Raw genomic sequence first — 25,423 nt, 5'->3', positions numbered from 1 at the left:
TAGATAGATAGGAGATAGATATGAGATGAGATAGATATTGTGACAAAGTCACTATTGAATTGGAGAGAAAATGAGTGTTCATGTGTATTACAGCGACCACAATGTGCATTGGGTCACACTGGAAGCTGTTCCATGTGTTGGTCTCTGGGAAGACCTGGTACAGGACTCTAATTGCTGGAGTGGAGACAGAAGTGTGATCACCGCTCCAGACCAAAGCTTCCACATTACAATGGGTCTAACAATGCACCAGGTGTGCAATCCCTTAAAGAAGGGGGTGGAGCAGCCAGAAGTGGCTCTCTACCTGGAGACACAGAGGCCGGACTGTGTGAGAGCCACACGTGAGTGACGCGGGGTTACTGAACGTATGTTACATGCTGGCAGGGAGAAGCCTCCAGTGTTTAGTGAGGGCCGGACAGGCAAGGATTTTTGTTTGATGTTTTGTTTGTTACTGCTGTTTTTGCTGGAATAAATGTACAGTTTCAACTTTAATCATGCTGTCCATGAGAGCTTTGTCATTGCTGGCCCCCACGTTTGAGCTGAACCCCTACAATTGGTGGAGGATGCAATGGGCAGGTTGCTAGCGGCAACTGCAGGACAAAAGCTGTGGATGAACTTTAACTTTGAAAATTTAAAGGGCCAGAAGTCTATGTCCTGTGTGAAAGCAGCTGCGGTGCTGCAGGGTCCAGACAAGACAATGGAGGAGCTGATGGAGCAGCTGAGACAGTCTAACCTGAGACATGAGCAAGTTATGGCTGATGTGCTACAAGCCCAACAAGAAGTACAACGGCAGCAAAGCATGGAAAGCTTGAGTGCACGTCTGAGAGCAGAAATTGCTTTACTGGCAGCTAGACCGGCTTCAATAAAAATGGCGTCTGACGTCTGAAGGTCCAGATGCAAGGAGTAAGAGTACTGTTGCTATGGGCAACCAACAGGAGCCATGTTGGGGATGTCTGCAGGTGGATCACTGCATGAAAGGATGTCCTGTTGCTAAGAGGCCCAGTGTTTTGTTGGAGGTGCCATATAAGAGGAGCAATACTGTTGCTACAAGCAACCAACCTCAAAAACGCATGGACACATGGGATCGATTTTCTGCAACAGAGGAATTGCTACATACAACCCAGCACCGATGCCAAACCCCTGGTAAAGTGAAATATCCAGGAGTTCCTGGTAAGACTGTTCGGGGCTTTAAGGGACCTGGGAGGAGTGTGAACACTGTGAAAAATAATGTTACAGTGGGCTTGGGAAAGCCAGAGGTAAATAATTATGGACCAACTAAAGGGCTGGTGAAGTGTGCGTGTTGCCAGAGGCTTGGGCACGTTCCCATTGACTGTCCATTAATTGCTAAACCATCTGCTGGTTCTGATCCGAAGTATGATGTGGTCAGAGGGAACCAAACTCCTGGACCTGTGATGACACAACAGGTGCAACTTCCAAGAAAGACATTTGATTGTACTGTGGGTGGAATCCCATTAGGGGTTTGTTTGGTTCCAGACCAAAAGATTTCCAAAATCAGGCCAGAACTAATACTGTTTCTGGATGTTGTTCTTGAGACCCGCAAGACTGTGACTTTAAACTTTGAGACTGAGTTTGGAACATGAACTTATTAAATCTGATGATATTGATGTGGAGATTGTGCTAGGCCGAGATTTCAAGTTCTGTGGGGAAATTCGGGGGAAAAAATATGTTCTTGCTAACCCTGATGTTTATCCGCAGGAGACAAATTCCCCAGAAAGTGCTGAGATCTCTCAGAAAGAACATACATCCATAGAACCTTTACCTGATGATAATAATGTGTGTAATGACATGCTATGTGATAATGTCACCCCGTGTGCCTCTGGTGTACACCTGCAGCCTCACAGTGCAGAGTCTGTAGACTTGGTGGTAGGTGCTCCAGAGTTTGTGGAAACAGAGGCGTCTAAGTGCTCAAGGGCACCCCCAGAAGTTGTGGCTGGTAATAGTGAAAATTCCCTGTGTGAGGAAAATGTACCATTACATGATGTCAATGTTGTTACCAATGCTAACACAGAAAATGTTATGTCTATGCCAGTATTAAGCCCTAATAATGTGTTTGCTAATAGCGACCAATTCTTTCCTACACTGACAGGGAACAAAGATAAGATGGACATTTCTGTGGGGGAAGAAAATGTAGTGGTAAATGTGCTTTCCAATGTGACTACACAAGACAGGGAGGTACATAATGGTGGGGAGATTTGTACTGACCATGTAACACTCCTCTCACATATCACGTGTGCAGGTGATGGAGGGGACGCTGAGTGCTGTGTGGAGATGACTGATTGTGCTGTGGACTCCTCAGGTTTGACTGAACTGAGTAAATCAAGCAGCAGAGATCTGTCATTGCATTCAGAGGAGCGCCCTGGTGTGAATGAAGCCATAAGTGATGCAGGTGCGTTTCCAGTTGGAAGAGTCAGTGAGGTGGGAGCACTTGTGGTGGATATGGCACCTGTCAGTGAGGTGGGTGCACTTGTGGTGGATATGGCACCTGTCAGTGAGGTGGGAGCACTTGTGGTGGATATGGCACCTGTCAGTGAGGTGGGAGCACTTGTGGTGGATATGGCACCTGTCAGTGAGGTGGGTGCACTTGTGGTGGATATGGCACCTGTCAGTGAGGTGGGTGCACTTGTGGTGGATATGGCACCTGTCAGTGAGGTGGGTGCACTTGTGGTGGATATGGCACCTGTCAGTGAGGTGGGTGCACTTGTGGTGGATATGGCACCTGTCAGTGAGGTGGGTGCACTTGTGGTGGATATGGCACCTGTCAGTGAGGTGGGTGCACTTGTGGTGGATATGGCACCTGTCAGTGAGGTGGGTGCACTTGTGGTGGATATGGCACCTGTCAGTGAGGTGGGTGCACTTGTGGTGGATATGGCACCTGTCAGTGAGGTGGGTGCACTTGTGGTGGATATGGCACCTGTCAGTGAGGTGGGTGCACTTGTGGTGGATATGGCACCTGTCAGTGAGGTGGGAGCACTTGTGGTGGATATGGCACCTGTCAGTGAGGTGGGAGCACTTGTGGTGGATATGGCACCTGTCAGTGAGGTGGGAGCACTTGTGGTGGATACGGCACCTGTCAGTGAGGTGAGTGCACTTGTGGTGGATATGGCACCTGTCAGTGAGGTGGGTGCACTTGTGGTGGATATGGCACCTGTCAGTGAGGTGGGAGCACTTGTGGTGGATATGGCACCTGTCAGTGAGGTGGGTGCACTTGTGGTGGATATGGCACCTGTCAGTGAGGTGGGTGCACTTGTGGTGGATATGGCACCTGTCAGTGAGGTGGGAGCACTTGTGGTGGATATGGCACCTGTCAGTGAGGTGGGAGCACTTGTGGTGGATATGGCACCTGTCAGTGAGGTGAGTGCACTTGTGGTGGATATGGCACCTGTCAGTGAGGTGAGTGCACTTGTGGTGGATATGGCACCTGTCAGTGAGGTGGGAGCACTTGTGGTGGATATGGCACCTGTCAGTGAGGTGGGTGCACTTGTGGTGGCTATGGCACCTGTCAGTGAGGTGGGTGCACTTGTGGTGGATATGGCACCTGTCAGTGAGGTGGGTGCACTTGTGGTGGCTATGGCACCTGTCAGTGAGGTGGGAGCACTTGTGGTGGATATGGCACCTGTCAGTGAGGTGGGAGCACTTGTGGTGGATATGGCACCTGTCAGTGAGGTGGGAGCACTTGTGGTGGATATGGCACCTGTCAGTGAGGTGAGTGCACTTGTGGTGGATATGGCACCTGTCAGTGAGGTGGGAGCACTTGTGGTGGATATGGCACCTGTCAGTGAGGTGAGTGCACTTGTGGTGGCTATGGCACCTGTCAGTGAGGTGGGTGCACTTGTGGTGGATATGGCACCTGTCAGTGAGGTGGGTGCACTTGTGGTGGCTATGGCACCTGTCAGTGAGGTGGGTGCACTTGTGGTGGATATGGCACCTGTCAGTGAGGTGGGTGCACTTGTGGTGGCTATGGCACCTGTCAGTGAGGTGGGTGCACTTGTGGTGGCTATGGCACCTGTCAGTGAGGTGGGTGCACTTGTGGTGGATATGGCACCTGTCAGTGAGGTGGGTGCACTTGTGGTGGCTATGGCACCTGTCAGTGAGGTGGGTGCACTTGTGGTGGATATGGCACCTGTCAGTGAGGTGGGTGCACTTGTGGTGGCTATGGCACCTGTCAGTGAGGTGGGTGCACTTGTGGTGGATATGGCACCTGTCAGTGAGGTGGGTGCACTTGTGGTGGCTATGGCACCTGTCAGTGCTGAAACGCTCAGTACTAATCCAGATAAATATGGAATAACTTCCCTAGAAGTAATTATTACTGATGTTATGGAGTATGACACAGGCAGGCGCGATTGTGATAGAAATAGTGTGCAAGAGGACAAGATTTCACCCCTAGAAATTGTGCCCTCTGCAGGCAGTTATAATGAAAGAGATAGTGACTGCTGTGTAGCGCTTGATCATGTCAAAGGGATGAAGGGAGCCATGGATATGGATTTCAGCCCTGGTTCTGTGAGTTATGCTGCAGAGCAGGATGAGGGTCCTGACAGCTGTGTAGAAAGGACCTCTACCTTGAGTGAGAAACACAAACTGAGTGTGCCTGAGAAGTGTAATGGGAAAGTGATCTTTGCTGACCCGATGGAACATTCAGGTGATAAAACAGAGGCAGTTTCCTTGGTTTCCAATGTGAAGGGAAGTGTAGCGTATGAAAGTGGTGACATTCCTGTGAATGTGGTGTCTACTACAATAACTTATCCTGATTTTCAGTTGTCTATAAATGCTGGGAATGGTAAGGATTACAGTACAGAGGATAGTGGTGATGCATGTATGTCTGCCATGGACACCGGCTGTTCTCATACACAACTGATGAGTGTGAGTGATGATCAGAACACTTGCTTGCAGTTTGAAACAAATACTTCGGAAGATGTTGGGTTGATTGTATTGTCCTCAGGCCATGAATGTAAGATCCATGAGGAACATATGGAGTGTGTGCATGTATCCTGTGCGTTTAATGTGGCACCAACTGCACAGTCCATATTGCAAGATGACGTGTCCAAGGTTGCTTTTGGAAGCTTGAAGTGTGGTGTGACTGATTCTAAAAACTGTTTGCCCATAAAATACCTGTGTGTGCAAGAAGTGGCGGCTGAGAACTGCGTTATCCAGGTAACATTATACATGGACGATATCCCACGCAAGAAACCTTATTACAAGGGGGTGAGCATGTTACAAAAGAAAGATGTCCATTTAAAATTTGGAAAATTTGACCCTGGAGGTTGTAGTCAGGTAATCCCACCTACGGTTGTGATCAAAGGTGGGGGGATATGTGACAAAGTCACTATTGAATTGGAGAGAAAATGAGTGGTTATGTGTATTACAGCGACCACAATGTGCATTGGGTCACACTGGAAGCTGTTCTCCATGTGTTGGTCTCTGGGAAGACCTGGTACAGGACCCTAATTGCTGGAGTGGAGACAGAAGTGTGATCACCGCTCCAGACCAAAGGATCCACATTACAATGGGTCTAACAATGCACCAGGTGTGCAATCCCTTAAAGGAGGGTGTGGAGCAGCCAGCAGCAGCTCTCTACCTGGAGACACAGAGGCCGGACTGTGTGAGAGCCACACGTGAGTGACGCGGGGTTACTGAACGTATGTTACATGCTGGCAGGGAGAAGCCTCCAGTGTTTAGTGAGGGCCGGACAGGCAAGGATTTTGTTTGATGTTTTGTTGGTTACTGCTGTTTTTGCTGGAATAAATGCACAGTTTCAACTTTAATCCTGCTGTCCATGAGAGCTTTGTCATTGCCGGCCCCCACGTTTGAGCTGAACCCCTACAATATATAGATAGATATGAGATAGATAGATAGATAGGAGATAGATATGAGATAGATAGATATTAGATAGGAGATTGGATTTTCTGCATCACCTCTTATGGATCTTCTCCTCCAGGGTCTCGGCACAGAAGGCCTTCACCTCGTAGTCCACCCCGCAGGCCTGGGTGATGGAGGGGACACTGGGTGGTCACCACACATATACGGTACATATCTCATACATGCCGCCATCATGTGTCCAGTGATGGGAGGAGTCTGGGTCCAGGGTGATAGAACCTTCTCCAGACCCTCCACTTATATTATCACCACCCTCCTCTGATACTAGCCTCTCCATTCCCATCATCTCCAGCACCTTCCTCCCACCCACATTACTACATCCATCCTCTATGTGCCACAGGGGAGAAGATCCTGGGACCCTACAACTTCGTGGGTCATCCGGACCTTATTAAGGCAGAGTCTGGGCCCCTATCACATCTCCCACCTCCATCTACATGTCCCCCCCACCATCTCCACCCCCCCCCCCCCCCCAGCTGCACCCACAAACCTTTCCTGTGTCTTCAGGGCCGGGCTGCAGAGTGACAGAACATGGGAGATTTGGTGGAATCTGGAAGACAAGAAATATTCATCATTTTCTCTGCACATTACACGTAGGACGGTCATATGTGAGGATCTCCCAGGATGCAGCAGGATGGTCGGTGTACAGACAATGAACCAGCAGGAGATGCAGTAAGGTGTAAAGTCAGAGCTAAGATTGACGCTTCAGTATTGTAAACGCAGCTCTTGCTGTGACTAGAGTATAATACAGTATCTGCAAACAGAGATTGATCCAGCAGGAGGCGCTGTAACTTGTGAAGGCAGAGCTAAGATTGACCCTGGAGAATTGTAAATGTAGCTCTTACAGAAACTAGAGTATAACACAGTGTCTGAATACAGACACTGAACCAGCAGGAGATGCAGGGACATGTGAAGTCAGAGCTAGGAGTGATGCTGCAGTGAATACAGCTCTTGTTGTGACTGGAGTATAATTCACTACTTGTAAGCTGATATTCATCCAGCAGGAGATGCTATAGGCTGTGAAGTCAGAGCTATGATTGATGCTGTAGTATTGGAAATGCAGCTCTGCCTGTACGCAGACACTGACCCAGCAGGAGATAAAGGAGGAAGTGTAGCCAGAGCTAAGATACAGTATTGTAAATGCAGCTCTTGCTGTGACCAGAGTATAATGCAGTGTTTGTATGCAGACACTGAACCAGTAGGAGCAACAAGAAGATGTGAAGTCAGAACTAAGATTGACCTGGCAGAATTGTAAATGTAGCTCTTGTAGTAACTAGAGTATAATACAGAGATTGAACCAGCAGCAGATGCAAGAAGATGTGAATGCAGCTCTCGCTGGGACTGGAGTATAAAACAGCATCTGTAAGCAGGAGATGCTATAAATTGTGAACTCAGAGCTGAGATTGACGCTGCAGGATTGTACATGCAGCTCTTGTTGCTGTGTCTAGAGTATAACAAAGTGTCTGTATAAAGAGACTGAACCAGAAGGAGATGCTGCAAGTTGTGAACTCAAAGCAAAATTGATCCTGGAATATTGGGAAAGAAGCTCTTGCTGTGACTAGAGTAAAGGTCTCAAGTGACTTTTTGACATTTTTGGAGAAGGGGACATGAGGGTCCTACCTCGAAGGTGAAGGGGTAGGCGTGCTCGCCCAGCTTCTTAATCAAGCGTTCCTGCAGTCGGGTCAGCGGCTTCTTCTCCTCGGGGACGGGTGGGAAGGCCTGAATGTTGGCGACAAAGAGATCCTTCCGGAACGTCAGGCCCAGAACGTCCAGGTCCTCGCGGCCGTATCGGAAAGCGCAAGTCAGCGTCACAAACACTGGAGGAAAGAGAAGAGACCGAGCGGTCACTACAGCGCACGCCCGCCTCTGCTACATCTCACATGGAGACCCCAGCGCACACCCGCCTCTGCTACATCTCACATGGAGACCCCAGCACACGCCCGCCTCTGCTACATCTCACATGGAGACCCCAGCACACGCCCGCCTCTGCTACATCTCACATGGAGACCCCAGCGCACACCCGCCTCTGCTACATCTCACATGGAGACCCCAGCACACGCCCGCCTCTGCTACATCTCACATGGAGACCCCAGCACACGCCCGCCTCTGCTACATCTCACATGGAGACCCCAGCACACGCCCGCCTCTGCTACATCTCACATGGAGACCCCAGCGCAGGCCCGCCTCTGCTACATCTCACATGGAGACCCCAGCGCAGGCCCGCCTCTGCTACATCTCACATGGAGACCCCAGCGCACGCCCGCCTCTGCTACATCTCACATGGAGACTCCACGCCCGCCTCTGCTACATCTCACATGGAGACCCCAGCGCACGCCCGCCTCTGCTACATCTCACATGGAGACCCCAGCGCACGCCCGCCTCTGCTACATCTCACATGGAGACCCCAGCGCAGGCCCGCCTCTGCTACATCTCACATGGAGACCCCAGCGCACACCCGCCTCTGCTACATCTCACATGGAGACCCCAGCGCACGCCCGCCTCTGCTACATCTCACATGGAGACCCCAGCACACGCCCGCCCCTGCTACATCTCACATGGAGACCCCAGCGCACACCCGCCTCTGCTACATCTCACATGGAGACCCCAGCGCACACCCGCCCCTGCTACATCTCACATGGAGACTCCACGCCCCATAATAATTATATAATGCTCCGCCCCCTCCTCTTACTGACTGTCTCCTGGATATTAGAATAACCTCCCGTTCTCATAGTTATCCGGCCTCATTCACCTCTTCCCTGCATCTGGCCCCGCCCCTGAGGAACATCACACCGAAATCTTATGTACCAGGTATATATATAAGAAGCTCCGCCCACTTCCTTATCACCAGATCTATGGATCTCATACAATTTACAGCTGACAACCAACAGGATGAGATCAAACACGTTACCTTTCCTCTCCTTCAGATATTCCGGATCCACAAGGACGACGCCATCTGCAGAATACAGAAATATATACAAATATATACATAATATGCATCAGACATAGATATACTGTGCAATATCGTCACATAACAAGCTGATAACAGAGAGTAATAGATTGTATCCACTGTACAGTCACCTCTCCTCAGGATGGAATGGCTGATAACAGAGAGTAATAGATTGTATCCCCCTGTACAGTCTCCTCTCCCCAGGATGTAATGGCTGATAACAGAGAGTAATAGATTGTATCCCCCCCTGTACAGTCTCCTCTCCCCAGGATGTAATGGCTGATAACAGAGAGTAATAGATTGTATCCCCCCCTGTACAGTCTCCTCTCCCCAGGATGGAATGGCTGATAACAGAGAGTAATAGATTGTACCCCCTGTACAGTCTCCTCTCCCCAGGATGGAATGGCTGATAACAGAGAGTAATAGATTGTATCCCCCCCCCTGTACAGTCTCCTCTCCCCAGGGTGTAATGGCTGATAACAGAGAGTAATAGATTGTATCCCCCCTGTACAGTCACCTCTCCCCAGGATGAAATGGCTGATAACAGAGAGTAATAGATTGTATCCCCCCTGTACAGTCTCCTCTCCCCAGGATGTAATGGCTGATAACAGAGAGTAATAGATTGTATCCCCCCTGTACAGTCACCTCTCCCCAGGATGAAATGGCTGATAACAGAGAGTAATAGATTGTATCCCCCTGTACAGTCACCTCTCCCCAGGATGAAATGGCTGATAACAGAGAGTAATAGATTGTACCCCCCTGTACAGTCTCCTCTCCCCAGGATGTAATGGCTGATAACAGAGAGTAATAGATTGTATCCCCCTGTACAGTCTCCTCTCCCCAGGATGAAATGGCTGATAACAGAGAGTAATAGATTGTATCCCCCCTGTACAGTCTCCTCTCCCCGGGATGTAATGGCTGATAACAGAGAGTAATAGATTGTATCCCCCCTGTACAGTCTCCTCTCCCCAGGATGAAATGGCTGATAACAGAGAGCAATAGATAGTATATTATGACCTGTGACCTTCCGGATCTCCATATTATATCCCAGTCTTATAATTAATAATCACAATGCCCCTTTAAGGCCGAGTACTAGGAGGGGATAGTCACTGATGGAGATGGAGATATAAGAGGATGAAGTCCTGGAGATCTATTACTGACTGGTCATTGGGGCTCAGAGCTCCCCCTAGTGGTGGATGTAGAAGGAAGAATTTTAACCTCTACAGATGAGGAAATATAACAGTAGTGATGGATAATAAGGAGATATCGGGGGCTTCCCGCACTCACCCACAGGGTCCACCACATCGATGTGATCCACGAAGTCCCTCTTCCCCAGGTACACGGTGAGCTGTGGCGGGAGAGAACACAACGTTACACATAATCACCTGGGAGGAAGGCTCTGGGGTCTACACTGCTGGGGGGCCGGACCTGAGGAGGGGTGGTAGGGAGCTGCACTAGAGCTGCAGGTTCGGAGCTGAGGAGGGGTGGAGGGAGCTGCACCAGAGCTGCAGGTTCGGAGCTGAGGAGGGGTGGTAGGGAGCTGCACTAGAGCTGCAGGTTCGGACCTGAGGAGTTGGGGTAGGGAGCTGCACCAGAGCTGCAGGTTCGGACTTGAGGAGTTGGGGTAGGGAGCTGCACCAGAGCTGCAGGTTCGGAGCTGAGGAGGGGTGGTAGGGAGCTGCACTAGAGCTGCAGGTTCGGACCTGAGGAGTTGGGGTAGGGAGCTGCACCAGAGCTGCAGGTTCGGACTTGAGGAGTTGGGGTAGGGAGCTGCACCAGAGCTGCAGGTTCGGACCTGAGGAGTTGGGGTAGGGAGCTGCACCAGAGCTGCAGGTTCGGAGCTGAGGAGGGGTGGAGGGAGCTGCACCAGAGCTGCAGGTTCGGAGCTGAGGAGGGGTGGAGGGAGCTGTACCAGAGCTGCAGGTTCGGAGCTGAGGAGTTGGGGTAGGGAGCTGCACCAGAGCTGCAGGTTCGGAGCTGAGGAGGGGTGGAGGGAGCTGCACCAGAGCTGCAGGTTCGGAGCTGAGGAGGGGTGGTAGGGAGCTGCACCAGAGCTGCAGGTTCGGAGCTGAGGAGGGGTGGTAGGGAGCTGCACCAGAGCTGCAGGTTCGGAGCTGAGGAGGGGTGGTAGGGAGCTGCACTAGAGCTGCAGGTTCGGAGCTGAGGAGGGGTGGTAGGGAGCTGCACTAGAGCTGCAGGTTCGGAGCTGAGGAGTTGGGGTAGGGAGCTGCACTAGAGCTGCAGGTTCGGAGCTGAGGAGGGGTGGTAGGAGCTGTACCAGAGCTGCAGGTTCGGACCTGAGGAGGGCTGGTAGGGAGCTGCACCAGAGCTGCAGGTTCAGACCTGAGGAGGGGTGGAGGGAGCTGTACCAGAGCTGCAGGTTCGGAGCTGAGGAGGGGTGGTAGGGAGCTGCACCAGAGCTGCAGGTTCGGAGCTGAGGAGGGGTGGAGGGAACTGCACCAGAGCTGCAGGTTTGGACCTGAGGAGGGGTGGTAGGGAGCTGCACCAGAGCTGCAGGTTCGGAGCTGAGGAGGGGTGGTAGGGAGCTGCTCTAGAGCTGCAGGTTCGGAGCTGAGGAGGGGTGGTAGGGAGCTGCACCAGAGCTGAAGGTTCGGAACTGAGGAGGGGTGGTAGGGAGCTGCACTAGAGCTGAAGGTTCGGAGCTGAGGAGGGGTGGTAGGGAGCTGCACCAGAGCTGAAGGTTCGGAGCTGAGGAGGGGTGGTAGGGAGCTGCACCAGAGCTGAAGGTTCGGAGCTGAGGAGGGGTGGTAGGGAGCTGCACCAGAGCTGCAGGTTCGGAGCTGAGGAGGGGTGGTAGGGAGCTGCACTAGAGCTGCAGGTTCGGAGCTGAGGAGGGGTGGTAGGGAGCTGCACCAGAGCTGCAGGTTCGGAGCTGAGGAGTTGGGGTAGGGAGCTGCACCAGAGCTGCAGGTTCGGACCTGAGGAGGGGTGGTAGGGAGCTGCACCAGAGCTGCAGGTTCGGAGCTGAGGAGGGGTGGTAGGGAGCTGCACTAGAGCTGCAGGTTCGGAGCTGAGGAGGGGTGGTAGGGAGCTGCACTAGAGCTGCAGGTTCGGACCTGAGGAGGGGTGGTAGGGAGCTGCACTACAGCTGCAGGTTCGGAGCTGAGGAGGGGTGGTAGGGAGCTGCACCAGAGCTGCAGGTTCGGACCTGAGGAGGGGTGGTAGGGAGCTGCACCAGAGCTGCAGGTTCGGAGCTGAGGAGGGGTGGTAGGGAGCTGCACCAGAGCTGCAGGTTCGGAGCTGAGGAGGGGTGGTAGGGAGCTGCACCAGAGCTGCAGGTTCGGAGCTGAGGAGGGGTGGTAGGGAGCTGCACCAGAGCTGCAGGTTCGGAGCTGAGGAGGGGTGGTAGGGAGCTGCTCTAGAGCTGCAGGTTCGGACCTGAGGAGGGGTGGTAGGAGCTGTACCAGAGCTGCAGGTTCGGACCTGAGGAGGGGTGGTAGGGAGCTGCACCAGAGCTGCAGGTTCGGAGCTGAGGAGGGGTGGTAGGGAGCTGCACCAGAGCTGCAGGTTCGGAGCTGAGGAGGGGTGGTAGGGAGCTGCTCTAGAGCTGCAGGTTCGGACCTGAGGAGGGGTGGTAGGAGCTGTACCAGAGCTGCAGGTTCGGAGCTGAGGAGGGGTGGTAGGGAGCTGCACCAGAGCTGCAGGTTCGGAGCTGAGGAGGGGTGGTAGGGAGCTGCTCTAGAGCTGCAGGTTCGGACCTGAGGAGGGGTGGTAGGAGCTGTACCAGAGCTGCAGGTTCGGACCTGAGGAGGGGTGGTAGGAGCTGTACCAGAGCTGCAGGTTCGGAGCTGAGGAGGGGTGGTAGGGAGCTGCACCAGAGCTGCAGGTTTGGAGCTGAGGAGGGGTGGTAGGGAGCTGCACTAGAGCTGCAGGTTCGGAGCTGAGGAGGGGTGGTAGGGAGCTGCACCAGAGCTGCAGGTTTGGAGCTGAGGAGGGGTGGTAGGGAGCTGCACCAGAGCTGCAGGTTCGGAGCTGAGGAGGGGTGGTAGGGAGCTGCACCAGAGCTGCAGGTTCGGACCTGAGGAGGGGTGGAGGGAGCTGCACCAGAGCTGCAGGTTTGGAGCTGAGGAGGGGTGGTAGGGATCTGCACCAGAGCTGCAGGTTCGGAGCTGAGGAGGGGTGGTAGGGAGCTGCACCAGAGCTGCAGGTTCGGACCTATGAGAAGGGGCACAGCAGGTCGGGGGTTACATTTTGCTCCCTGGAGGCTCCGGAGAAGAAGCCGCATCGTTATTATTTCCCGTCTATTATTATTGTGTCCAGCAGGGGGCAGCGTCGCTCCTGTGCCAGGACTAGAGCGCCGACAACATGGAGGAAAGGACGGAGAGGAAGAGGAGGGAAGACTGTACAATTCCTCCAACTGCCTAGAGATACAGGAGAAGCTTCTCCCATGTGGTCAGTGATTGTAGGGATTGTAGGGGGGAGGTCACAGAATATGAGCTGCTGCCATCTTTCCCCTATATATCCCTCCTGCCACCTAGTGTCTACCACCCTCCCTCCTGCACCCCCTTATATCTGTACTGTCTCCCTCCATAGACAACCTCTAACCTGCCCCTGCCATGTCAGATGTCCCCCTGTGCTGCCCCTCTATCACATGACTATGCCCCCGGCCACTAAGTCTCCCCCTCACCCCCTTCCATCACACCAGTAATTGCTAAACCACTGGACACAAGTGATTGGGACACTAAACCACTAGGACACCAGGATACCAAGGACCTGGACACTAAACCTCTGGACACAAGTGATTGGGACACTAAACCACTAGGACACCAGGATACCAAGGACCTGGACACTAAACCTCTGGACACCATGGAGCAGGACACTAAACCAATAGGACAACAGGAACTGGGACACCAGGGGCTGAGACAATAAACCACTGGACACCAGGGACCGGGACACTAAACTACTAGGACACCAGGGACCGGGACACTAAACCACTAGGACACAAGGGACCGGGACACTAAACCACCGGACACAAGGGACCGGGACACTAAACCACTGGACACCAGGGACCGGGACAATAAACCACTGGACACCAGGGGCTGAGACAATAAACCACTGGACACCAGGGGCTGAGACAATAAACCACTAGGACACCAGGGACCGGGACACTAAACCACCGGACACCAGGGACTGGGACAATAAACCACTGGACACCAGGGGCTGAGACAATAAACCACTGGACACCAGGGACCGGGACACTAAACTACTAGGACACCAGGGACCGGGACACTAAACCACTAGGACACAAGGGACTGGGACACTAAACCACTAGGACACCAGGGACCGGGACAATAAACCACTGGACACCAGGGACCGGGACACTAAACCACTGGACACCAGGGGCTGAGACAATAAACCACTAGGACACCAGGGACTGAAACAATAAACCACTGGACACCAGGGATTGGGAAACTAAACCACTGGACACCAGGGACTGAGACAATAAACCACTAGGACACCAGGGACTGAAACAATAAACCACTGGACACCAGGGATTGGGACAATAAACCACTGGACACCAGGGATTGGGACAATAAACCACTGGACACCAGGGATTGGGACAATAAACCACTGGACACCAGGGATTGGGACAATAAACCACTGGACACCAGGGATTGGCACAATAAACCACTGGACACCAGGGATTGGGACAATAAACCACTGGACACCAGGGATCGGGAAAGTAAACCACTAGGACACCAAGACATGAAGCCACTAGACAGCAAAGTTTGGGACACTAAGCCACTGGACACCGGTGATTGGGACACTAAACCACTAGAACACGAGGGAGCGGGACACTAAACCCCTGGACACCAGGGAGCGAGACACTAAACCACTGGACACCAGGGACCAAGACACTAAACCCCTGGACACCGGGGACCAAGACACTAAACCCCTGGACACCAGGGACCAAGACACTAAACCCCTGGACACCAGGGACCAAGACACTAAACCCCTGGACACCAGGGACCGGGACACTAAACCCCTGGACACCAGGGAGCGAGACACTAAACCACTGGACACCAGGGACCAAGACACTAAACCCCTGGACACCAGGGACCGGGACACTAAACCCCTGGACACCAGGGAGCGAGACACTAAACCACTGGACACCAGGGACCGGGACACTAAACCTCTGGACACCAGGGACCAAGACACTAAACCTCTGGACACCAGGGACCGGGACACTAAACCTCTGGACACCAGGGACCGGGACACTAAACCTCTGGACACCAGGGACCGCAACACTAAACCACTGGACACCAGGGACCGGGACACTGAACCGCTAGCACAGTGATATACCGGCAGCACATGATGTATAACCCGGTGTCTGGGCTAGTGTGATTACACAGATGCTGGTGGCGCCCCCCGCTGGCTGCTGCCAGGACATTTATTTGTTCTCTTCTCACATTTCCCCCGGAATGATACAAATCCGATCTCCGAGGAGACGGACGGAGGGGGATTGGATTTTGTGTTATTCTGGGAAATGATATAACAAATAGATCCAATAAGAAGCGTCTCGGATCAGCGCCGACCCCAGGGGGCAGCCGCAGCTCACTGCTGCCCCCTGCTGTACCCCATCATATCCCACAATGCAATGCAGCCAGAGGGATGTGACTATAGGATTGTGGGGGAATAGGACCCATCACCAGGTCCACCGGATAACATCAGACTGAGGACCTGCCCCTTCACAGGTAACTAGTATAAGATGTAACAGTACAATTACGAATGCAGCTCTGGATGTGACTGGAGTATAAGCCATGGAGCTCTGGATGTGACTGGAGTATAAGCCATGGAGCTCTAGATGTGACTGGAGTATAAGCCATGGAGCTCTAGATGTGACTGGAGTATAAGCCATGGAGCTCTAGATGTGACTGGAGTATAAGCCATGCAGCTCTAGATGTGACTGGAGTATAAGCCATGCAGCTCTAGATGTGACTGGAGTATAAGCCATGGAGCTCTAGATGTGACTGTAGTATAAGCCATGCAGCTTTAGATGTGACTGGAGTATAAGCCATGCAGCTCTAGATGTGACTGGAGTATAAGCCATGCAGCTCTAGATGTGACTGGAGTGTAAGCCATGCAGCTCTAGATGTGACTGGAGTATAAGCCATGGAGCTCTAGATGTGACTGGAGTATAAGCCATGGAGCTCTAGATGTGACTGGAGTATAAGCCATGCAGCTTTAGATGTGACTGGAGTATAAGCCAGGCAGCTTTAGATGTGACTGGAGTATAAGCCAGGCAGCTCTAGATGTGACTGGAGTATAAGCCATGCAGCTCTGGATGTGACTGGAGTATAAGCCATGGAGCTCTAGATGTGACTGTAGTATAAGCCATGCAGCTCTAGATGTGACTGTAGTATAAGCCATGCAGCTTTAGATGTGACTGGAGTATAAGCCATGCAGCTCTAGATGTGACTGGAGTATAAGCCAGGCAGCTTTGGATGTGACTGGAGTATAAGCCATGGAGCTCTAGATGTGACTGGAGTATAAGCCATGCAGCTCTAGATGTGACTGGAGTATAAGCCATGCAGCTCTAGATGTGACTGGAGTATAAGCCATGCAGCTCTAGATGTGACTGGAGTATAAGCCATGGAGCTCTAGATGTGACTGGAGTATAAGCCAGGCAGCTTTAGATGTGACTGTAGTATAAGCCATGCAGCTCTAGATGTGACTGGAGTATAAGCCAGGCAGCTTTAGATGTGACTGGAGTATAAGCCAGGCAGCTCTAGATGTGACTGGAGTATAAGCCATGCAGCTCTAGATGTGACTGTAGTATAAGCCATGCAGCTCTGGATGTGACTGTAGTATAAGCCATGGAGCTCTAGATGTGACTGTAGTATAAGCCATGCAGCTCTATATGTGACTGTAGTATAAGCCATGCAGCTTTAGATGTGACTGGAGTATAAGCCATGCAGCTCTAGATGTGACTGGAGTATAAGCCAGGCAGCTTTGGATGTGACTGGAGTATAAGCCAGGCAGCTGTGGATGTGACTGGAGTATAAGCCAGGCAGCTGTGGATGTGACTGGAGTATAAGCCAGGCAGCTCTAGATGTGACTGGAGTATAAGCCATGCAGCTCTGGATGTGACTGGAGTGTAAGCCATGCAGCTCTAGATGTGACTGGAGTATAAGCCATGGAGCTCTAGATGTGACTGGAGTATAAGCCAGGCAGCTGTGGATGTGACTGGAGTATAAGCCAGGCAGCTGTGGATGTGACTGGAGTATAAGCCAGGCAGCTGTGGATGTGACTGGAGTATAAGCCAGGCAGCTGTGGATGTGACTGGAGTATAAGCCAGGCAGCTGTGGATGTGACTGGAGTATAAGCCAGGCAGCTGTGGATGTGACTGGAGTATAAGCCATGCAGCTCTAGATGTGACTGTAGTATAAGCCATGCAGCTTTAGATGTGACTGGAGTATAAGCCATGCAGCTTTAGATGTGACTGGAGTATAAGCCATGCAGCTTTAGATGTGACTGGAGTATAAGCCATGCAGCTCTGGATGTGACTGGAGTATAAGCCATGGAGCTCTAGATGTGACTGTAGTATAAGCCATGCAGCTCTAGATGTGACTGTAGTATAAGCCATGCAGCTTTAGATGTGACTGGAGTATAAGCCAGGCAGCTTTGGATGTGACTGGAGTATAAGCCAGGCAGCTCTGGATGTGACTGGAGTATAAGCCATGCAGCTCTGGATGTGACTGGAGTATAAGCCATGCAGCTCTGGATGTGACTGGAGTATAAGCCATGCAGCTCTGGATGTGACTGGAGTATAAGCCAGGCAGCTCTAGATGTGACTGGAGTATAAGCCATGCTGCTCTGGATGTGACTGGAGTATAAGCCATCTAGCTCTGGATGTGACTGGAGTGTAAGCCATGCAGCTCTGGATGTGACTGGAGATTTTAGATGTTTGCTCTCTTCTTGCTGTCAGTGAATGGAGCGCACAGCCCTATCACAGCTGAGGGTCTGGCACAGTGTGAGATGCATAGTAGCGGGGGAGTGCTGCTCAGCACAGCGAGGGCCTTGGACCCAAAACCTTTTCTATTCATCCACTATAAAACATCTCAGCGCTGAAACCTTTCTCTCTGATTTCCATGGTAACTGCTGCCAACCGAGACCAGAAACCCCAGGATTATATAAGATCCGTCCCAATATAAGAGCCGAATACTGTGCACAATACAGAGGTAATGCACACAGTGATGTCACAGGACAGGGATAATACACACAGTGATGTCACAGTACAGGAATAATACACACAGTGATGTCACAGTACAGAGATAATACACACAGTGATGTCACAGTACAGGGATAATACACACAGTGATGTCACAGTACAGGAATAATACACACAGTGATGTCACAGGACAGGGATAATACACACAGTGATGTCACAGCACAGGGATAATGCACACAGTGATGTCACAGGACAGGGATAATACACACAGTGATGTCACAGTACAGGGATAATACACAGTGATGTCACAGCACAGAGATAATACACACAGTGATGTCACAGTACAGGGATAATACACACAGTGATGTCACAGTACAGGGATAATACACAGTGATGTCACAGCACAGAGATAATACACACAGTGATGTCACAGTACAGAGATAATACACACAGTGATGTCACAGTGCAGGGATAACACACACAGTGATGTCACAGTACAGGGATAATACACACAGTGATGTCACAGTACAGGATAATACACACAGTGATGTCACAGTACAGGGATAATACACACAGTGATGTCACAGTACAGGGATAATACACACAGTGATGTCACAGTACAGGGATAATACACACAGTGATGTCACAGTGCAGGGATAATACACACAGTGATGTCACAGTACAGGGATAATACACACAGTGATGTCACAGTACAGGGATAATACACACAGTGATGTCACAGTACAGGGATAATACACACAGTGATGTCACAGTACAGGGATAATACACACAGTGATGTCACAGTACAGGGATAATACACACAGTGATGTCACAGTACAGAGATAATACACAGTGATGTCACAGTACAGGGATAATACGCACAGCGATGTCACAGTACAGGGATAATACGCACAGCGATGTCACAGTACAGAGATAATACACACAGTGATGTCACAGTACAGGGATAATACACACAGTGATGTCACAGTACAGGGATAATACACACAGTGATGTCACAGTACAGGGATAATACACACAGTGATGTCACAGAACAGGATAATACACAGTGATGTCACAGTACAGGGATAATACACACAGTGATGTCACAGTACAGGGATAATACACACAGTGATGTCACAGTACAGGGATAATACACACAGCGATGTCACAGTACAGGGATAATACACACAGTGATGTCACAGTACAGGGATAATACACACAGCGATGTCCCAGTACAGACATAATACACACAGTGATGTCACAGTACAGGGATAATACACACAGTGATGTCACAGTACAGGGATAATACACACAGTGATGTCACAGTACAGGGATAATACGCACAGCGATGTCACAGTACAGGGATAATACGCACAGCGATGTCACAGTACAGGGATAATACACACAGTGATGTCACAGCACAGGGATAATACACACAGTGATGTCACAGTACAGAGATAATACACACAGTGATGTCACAGTACAGGGATAATACACTCAGTGATGTCACAGTACAGGGATAATACACACAGTGATGTCACAGTACAGGGATAATACGCACAGTGATGTCACAGTACAGAGGTTATATGCACAGTGATGTCACAGTACAGGGATAATACACACAGTGATGTCACAGTACAGGGATAATACACGCAGTGATGTCACAGTACAGGGATAATACACACAGTGATGGCACAGTACAGGGATAATACACACAGTGATGTCACAGTACAGAGATAATACACACAGTGATGTCACAGTACAGGGATAATACACACAGTGATGTCACAGCACATGGATAATACACACAGTGATGTCACAGTACAGGGATAATACACACAGTGATGTCACAGTACAGGGATAATACACACAGTGATGTCACAGTACAGGGATAATACACACAGTGATGTCACCGTACAGGGATAATACACACAGTGATGGCACAGTACAGGGATAATACACACAGTGATGTCACAGTACAGAGATAATACACACAGTGATGTCACAGTACAGGGATAATACACACAGTGATGTCACAGCACAGGGATAATACACACAGTGATGTCACAGCACAGGGATAATACACACAGTGATGTCACAGTACAGGGATAATACACACAGTGATGTCACAGTACAGGGATAATACACACAGTGATGTCACAGTACAGGGATAATACACACAGTGATGTCACAGTACAGAGATAATACACACAGTGATGTCACAGTACAGGGATAATACACACAGTGATGTCACAGTACAGGGATAATACACACAGTGATGTCACAGTACAGGGATAATACACACAGTGATGTCACAGTACAGGGATAATACACACAGTGATGTCACAGTACAGGGATAATACACACAGTGATGTCACAGTACAGGGATAATACACACAGTGATGGCACAGTACAGGGATAATACACACAGTGATGTCACAGCACAGGGATAATACACACAGTGATGTCACAGTACAGGGATAATACACACAGCGACGTCACAGTACAGAGATAATACACACAGCGATGTCACAGTACAGAGATAATACACACAGTGATGTCACAGTACAGGGATAATACACACAGTGATGTCACAGTACAGGGATAATACACACAGCGACGTCACAGTACAGAGATAATACACACAGTGATGTCACAGTACAGGGATAATACACACAGTGATGTCACAGTACAGGGATAATACACACAGTGATGTCACAGTACAGGGATAATACACACAGTGATGGCACAGTACAGGGATAATACACACAGTGATGTCACAGCACAGGGATAATACACACAGTGATGTCACAGTACAGGGATAATACACACAGCGACGTCACAGTACAGAGATAATACACACAGCGATGTCACAGTACAGGGATAATACACACAGCGACGTCACAGTACAGAGATAATACACACAGCGATGTCACAGTACAGAGATAATACACACAGTGATGTCACAGTACAGGGATAATACACACAGTGATGTCACAGCACAGGGATAATACACACAGCAGGTCGGGTCTTACCTTGCCATTAGGACTGGCTTTCTTAAAAACTCTGCAGAGAGAGAGAAACAGAAAATTAGAATCTATAAGAAAGTGTATATGTATCACATTGCTGAGACAGGATACAACTGTAACAAAACCTCAGCGGAGAGCAGTCCTAGCTATGTACTCCTGGGTGGTTGGTGACGGTGAATCACCCTGATCACCCCAGCAGGAGCACCCACATATCCTGCATGAGAATGACCCATCTGCCCGGCCACCCCGATCACTGCTGTAATATACAGCTGATATAAGCCCATATATATATATATATATGTGACCGGCACACACAGACGCTCCAGTGTTATTACTATGTTTGGTGATCATTGTCATATTACGTGTACCGCCCCTTTAAGAAACACTTGATAAAAAAGAATCATAAGATCATAATCCCCCCCCCCCCCCGCACTGAATCATATGACATCTACTGCTTTGATTCTATAAGATTTCTGCTTGCTGTCAGTGAATGATGAAACTTTTTGGGGCTCATTTACTAAGGGCTCCGCGGTCACACTTTCATCGGGCTTCCCGACTTTTTCCGTTTTGCGGAAATTGGTGAATTGTGTCGCAAAATCAATCACTCACATGCACCATGAATAGGATGGGGTACTCCGGCGGACCTCGGCGCAGCAGCGACACCTGGTGGACATCGGGCGCACGAAGTGAATCGCCGGAAGACCCGAATCCTCGTTAGAGAAAGCACCACTGGATCGCGACAGGACCGGGTAAGTAAATGACCCCCTTTGTGTTGAGATCCAGATGATCAATACTTATAAACTTTTCACAGCTGAGGATTTGTTACAGTTCTGCTGAACGCAGACCATCCTCTATGATCATTCTTCTTGTCTGGATCATTTGTTACAATGTATCAGTGCAGTTTCCAGCTCACAGAAGATTGTTTAGACTAGATACATTGTAACAAACTCTGAGCTGTGTGAAGTACTGGGTGAGGAGGGGATTCTTCTTCAGTTTCCAGGCTCACCCTTTCCTGGGTAGGAATATTCTGGTGCCTGGGAGGTAAGTGAGTAAAGTGGAAGAGATGAGAACAACAGCAGCACAGAGGATTTCAGGAGAAGAGTCTCAGCCAGATAACCATAGACTAAGAGTAGAGTAAGCAGGGTCGCCAGCAGCACAGAGGATTTCAGGAGAAGAGTCTCAGCCAGATAACCATAGACTAAGAGTAGAGTAAGCAGGGTCGCCAGCAGCACAGAGGATTTCAGGAGAAGAGTCTCAGCCAGATAACCATAGACTAAGAGTAGAGTAAGCAGGGTCGCCAGCAGCACAGAGGATTTCAGGAGAAGAGTCTCAGCCAGATAACCATAGACTAAGAGTAGAGTAAGCAGGGTCGCCAGCAGCACAGAGGATTTCAGGAGAAGAGTCTCAGCCAGATAACCATAGACTAAGAGTAGAGTAAGCAGGGTCGCCAGCAGCACAGAGGATTTCAGGAGAAGAATCTCAGCCAGATAACCATAGACTAAGAGTAGAGTAAGCAGGGTCGCCAGCAGCACAGAGGATTTCAGGAGAGGAGTCTCAGCCAGATAACCATAGACTAAGAGTAGAGTAAGCAGCACAATTCAATGGAAGCAGCACAGAGGATTTCAGGAGAGGAGCATGTATTGCTGTGTGATGATTGTGTCAGGCCCTATGGGGTTAATGAAGATCTGGCTTCCATTCATTGACTGCTCTCTGGCCGCAGAGGAATCGATGTCGCTCCATTCAGCCGCCGCCGCCTGCTTCCCTCTGATTGTTTCTGCAGTCGATACCAGGATGAGATTGTACAGAACCAGGGAGGGCTCCTCACTTATGTCACGGGCTCCTCACTTATGTCACGGGCTCCTCACTTATATCACGGGCTCCTCACTTATGTCACGGGCTCCCCACTTATGTCACGGGCTCCCCACTTATGTCACGGGCTCCCCACTTATGTCACGGGCTCCTCACTTATGTCACGGGCTCCTCACTTATGTCACGGGCTCCTCACTTATGTCACGGGCTCCTCACTTATGTCACGGGCTCCTCACTTATATCACGGGCTCCTCACTTATGTCACGGGCTCCCCACTTATGTCACGGGCTCCCCACTTATGTCACGGGCTCCCCACTTATGTCACGGGCTCCTCACTTATGTCACGGGCTCCTCACTTATGTCACGGGCTCCCCACTTATGTCACGGGCTCCCCACTTATGTCACGGGCTCCCCACTTATGTCACGGGCTCCTCACTTATGTCACGGGCTCCCCACTTATGTCACGGGCTCCCCACTTATGTCACGGGCTCCTCACTTATGTCACGGGCTCCCCACTTATGTCACGGGCTCCCCACTTATGTCACGGGCTCCTCACTTATGTCACGGGCTCCTCACTTATGTCACGGGCTCCTCACTTATGTCACGGGCTCCCCACTTATGTCACGGGCTCCTCACTTATGTCACGGGCTCCTCACTTATGTCACGGGCTCCCCACTTATGTCACGGGCTCCTCACTTATGTCACGGGCTCCTCACTTATGTCACGGGCTCCTCACTTATGTCACGGGCTCCCCACTTATGTCACGGGCTCCTCACTTATGTCACGGGCTCCCCACTTATGTCACGGGCTCCCCACTTATGTCACGGGCTCCTCACTTATGTCACGGGCTCCTCACTTATGTCACGGGCTCCTCACTTATGTCACGGGCTCCCCACTTATGTCACGGGCTCCTCACTTATGTCACGGGCTCCTCACTTATGTCACGGGCTCCCCACTTATGTCACGGGCTCCTCACTTATGTCACGGGCTCCTCACTTATGTCACGGGCTCCCCACTTATGTCACGGGCTCCCCACTTATGTCACGGGCTCCCCACTTATGTCACGGGCTCCTCACTTATGTCACGGGCTCCCCACTTATGTCACGGGCTCCCCACTTATGTCACGGGCTCCTCACTTATGTCACGGGCTCCCCACTTATGTCACGGGCTCCCCACTTATGTCACGGGCTCCTCACTTATGTCACGGGCTCCTCACTTATGTCACGGGCTCCTCACTTATGTCACGGGCTCCCCACTTATGTCACGGGCTCCTCACTTATGTCACGGGCTCCTCACTTATGTCACGGGCTCCTCACTTATGTCACGGGCTCCCCACTTATGTCACGGGCTCCTCACTTATGTCACGGGCTCCCCACTTATGTCACGGGCTCCTCACTTATGTCACGGGCTCCTCACTTATGTCACGGGCTCCTCACTTATGTCACGGGCTCCTCACTTATGTCACGGGCTCCCCACTTATGTCACGGGCTCCTCACTTATGTCACGGGCTCCTCACTTATGTCACGGGCTCCCCACTTATGTCACGGGCTCCTCACTTATGTCACGGGCTCCCCACTTATGTCACGGGCTCCTCACTTATGTCACGGGCTCCTCACTTATGTCACGGGCTCCCCACTTATGTCACGGGCTCCCCACTTATGTCACGGGCTCCTCACTTATGTCACGGGCTCCCCACTTATGTCACGGGCTCCTCACTTATGTCACGGGCTCCCCACTTATGTCACGGGCTCCCCACTTATGTCACGGGCTCCTCACTTATGTCACGGGCTCCTCACTTATGTCACGGGCTCCTCACTTATGTCACGGGCTCCCCACTTATGTCACGGGCTCCCCACTTATGTCACGGGCTCCCCACTTATGTCACGGGCTCCCCACTTATGTCACGGGCTCCTCACTTATGTCACGGGCTCCTCACTTATGTCACGGGCTCCCCACTTATGTCACGGGCTCCTCACTTATGTCACGGGCTCCTCACTTATGTCACGGGCTCCCCACTTATGTCACGGGCTCCTCACTTATGTCACGGGCTCCCCACTTATGTCACGGGCTCCCCACTTATGTCACGGGCTCCTCACTTATGTCACGGGCTCCTCACTTATGTCACGGGCTCCTCACTTATGTCACGGGCTCCTCACTTATGTCATGGGCTCCCAGAGAATCCTGCACATCCAGCTCATCCCAGACTCCAGAATGGCGAAGTTAGAATTAAGAGTTACATTGAGAACAAGTGTACTGAGTGTTCTTGCTGGGAGAGAGGCAGAGAGAGCTGGATCTATGGGTGCCTGGAGAGGTAACATGTGTTTTATATAGTATATGGTCTTTACATCATTCACAGCAGCATTTCTGAGCTTTTTATAATAAAGGCAGCAGCTCTTCCTGCCCCTCTCCCAGCAGCAACTCTCAGCAAACTTGTTATCAATACAACCCTACATACTCTTTATACAAATCTGGGACAAGATGGATGAAATGGAAATGTGGCTACACTGGTTAAAGCTTCTGACCCAGAAATATTCATTTTATTCATGTATGTGCTATAAT

At 51.0% G+C, this 25,423-nt stretch overlaps 1 protein-coding gene across 5 annotated transcripts in view; it reads right to left on the bottom strand.

Moving 5' to 3' along the window:
- Positions 1-25,423, bottom strand: part of LOC140117272 (beta-arrestin-1) — a 171,274-nt gene that overhangs the window by 38,599 nt on the left and 107,252 nt on the right. For all 5 annotated transcript variants that reach the window (XM_072133802.1, XM_072133803.1, XM_072133799.1 and 2 more), the window contains exons 2-7: positions 21,062-21,092; positions 10,121-10,181; positions 8,795-8,839; positions 7,507-7,703; positions 6,377-6,436; positions 5,928-5,995 (exon numbers count right to left, since the gene is read on the bottom strand). In XM_072133802.1, coding sequence (XP_071989903.1) covers positions 5,928-5,995; positions 6,377-6,436; positions 7,507-7,703; positions 8,795-8,839; positions 10,121-10,181; positions 21,062-21,092 — 462 coding nt within the window. The remainder of the gene's footprint in view (positions 1-5,927; positions 5,996-6,376; positions 6,437-7,506; positions 7,704-8,794; positions 8,840-10,120; positions 10,182-21,061; positions 21,093-25,423) is intronic.

This window comes from Engystomops pustulosus, chromosome 2 (assembly GCF_040894005.1).
Source record: "Engystomops pustulosus chromosome 2, aEngPut4.maternal, whole genome shotgun sequence".
Classification (NCBI taxonomy): domain Eukaryota; kingdom Metazoa; phylum Chordata; class Amphibia; order Anura; family Leptodactylidae; genus Engystomops; species Engystomops pustulosus.
This window is presented reverse-complemented; position numbering and strand designations above follow the sequence as displayed.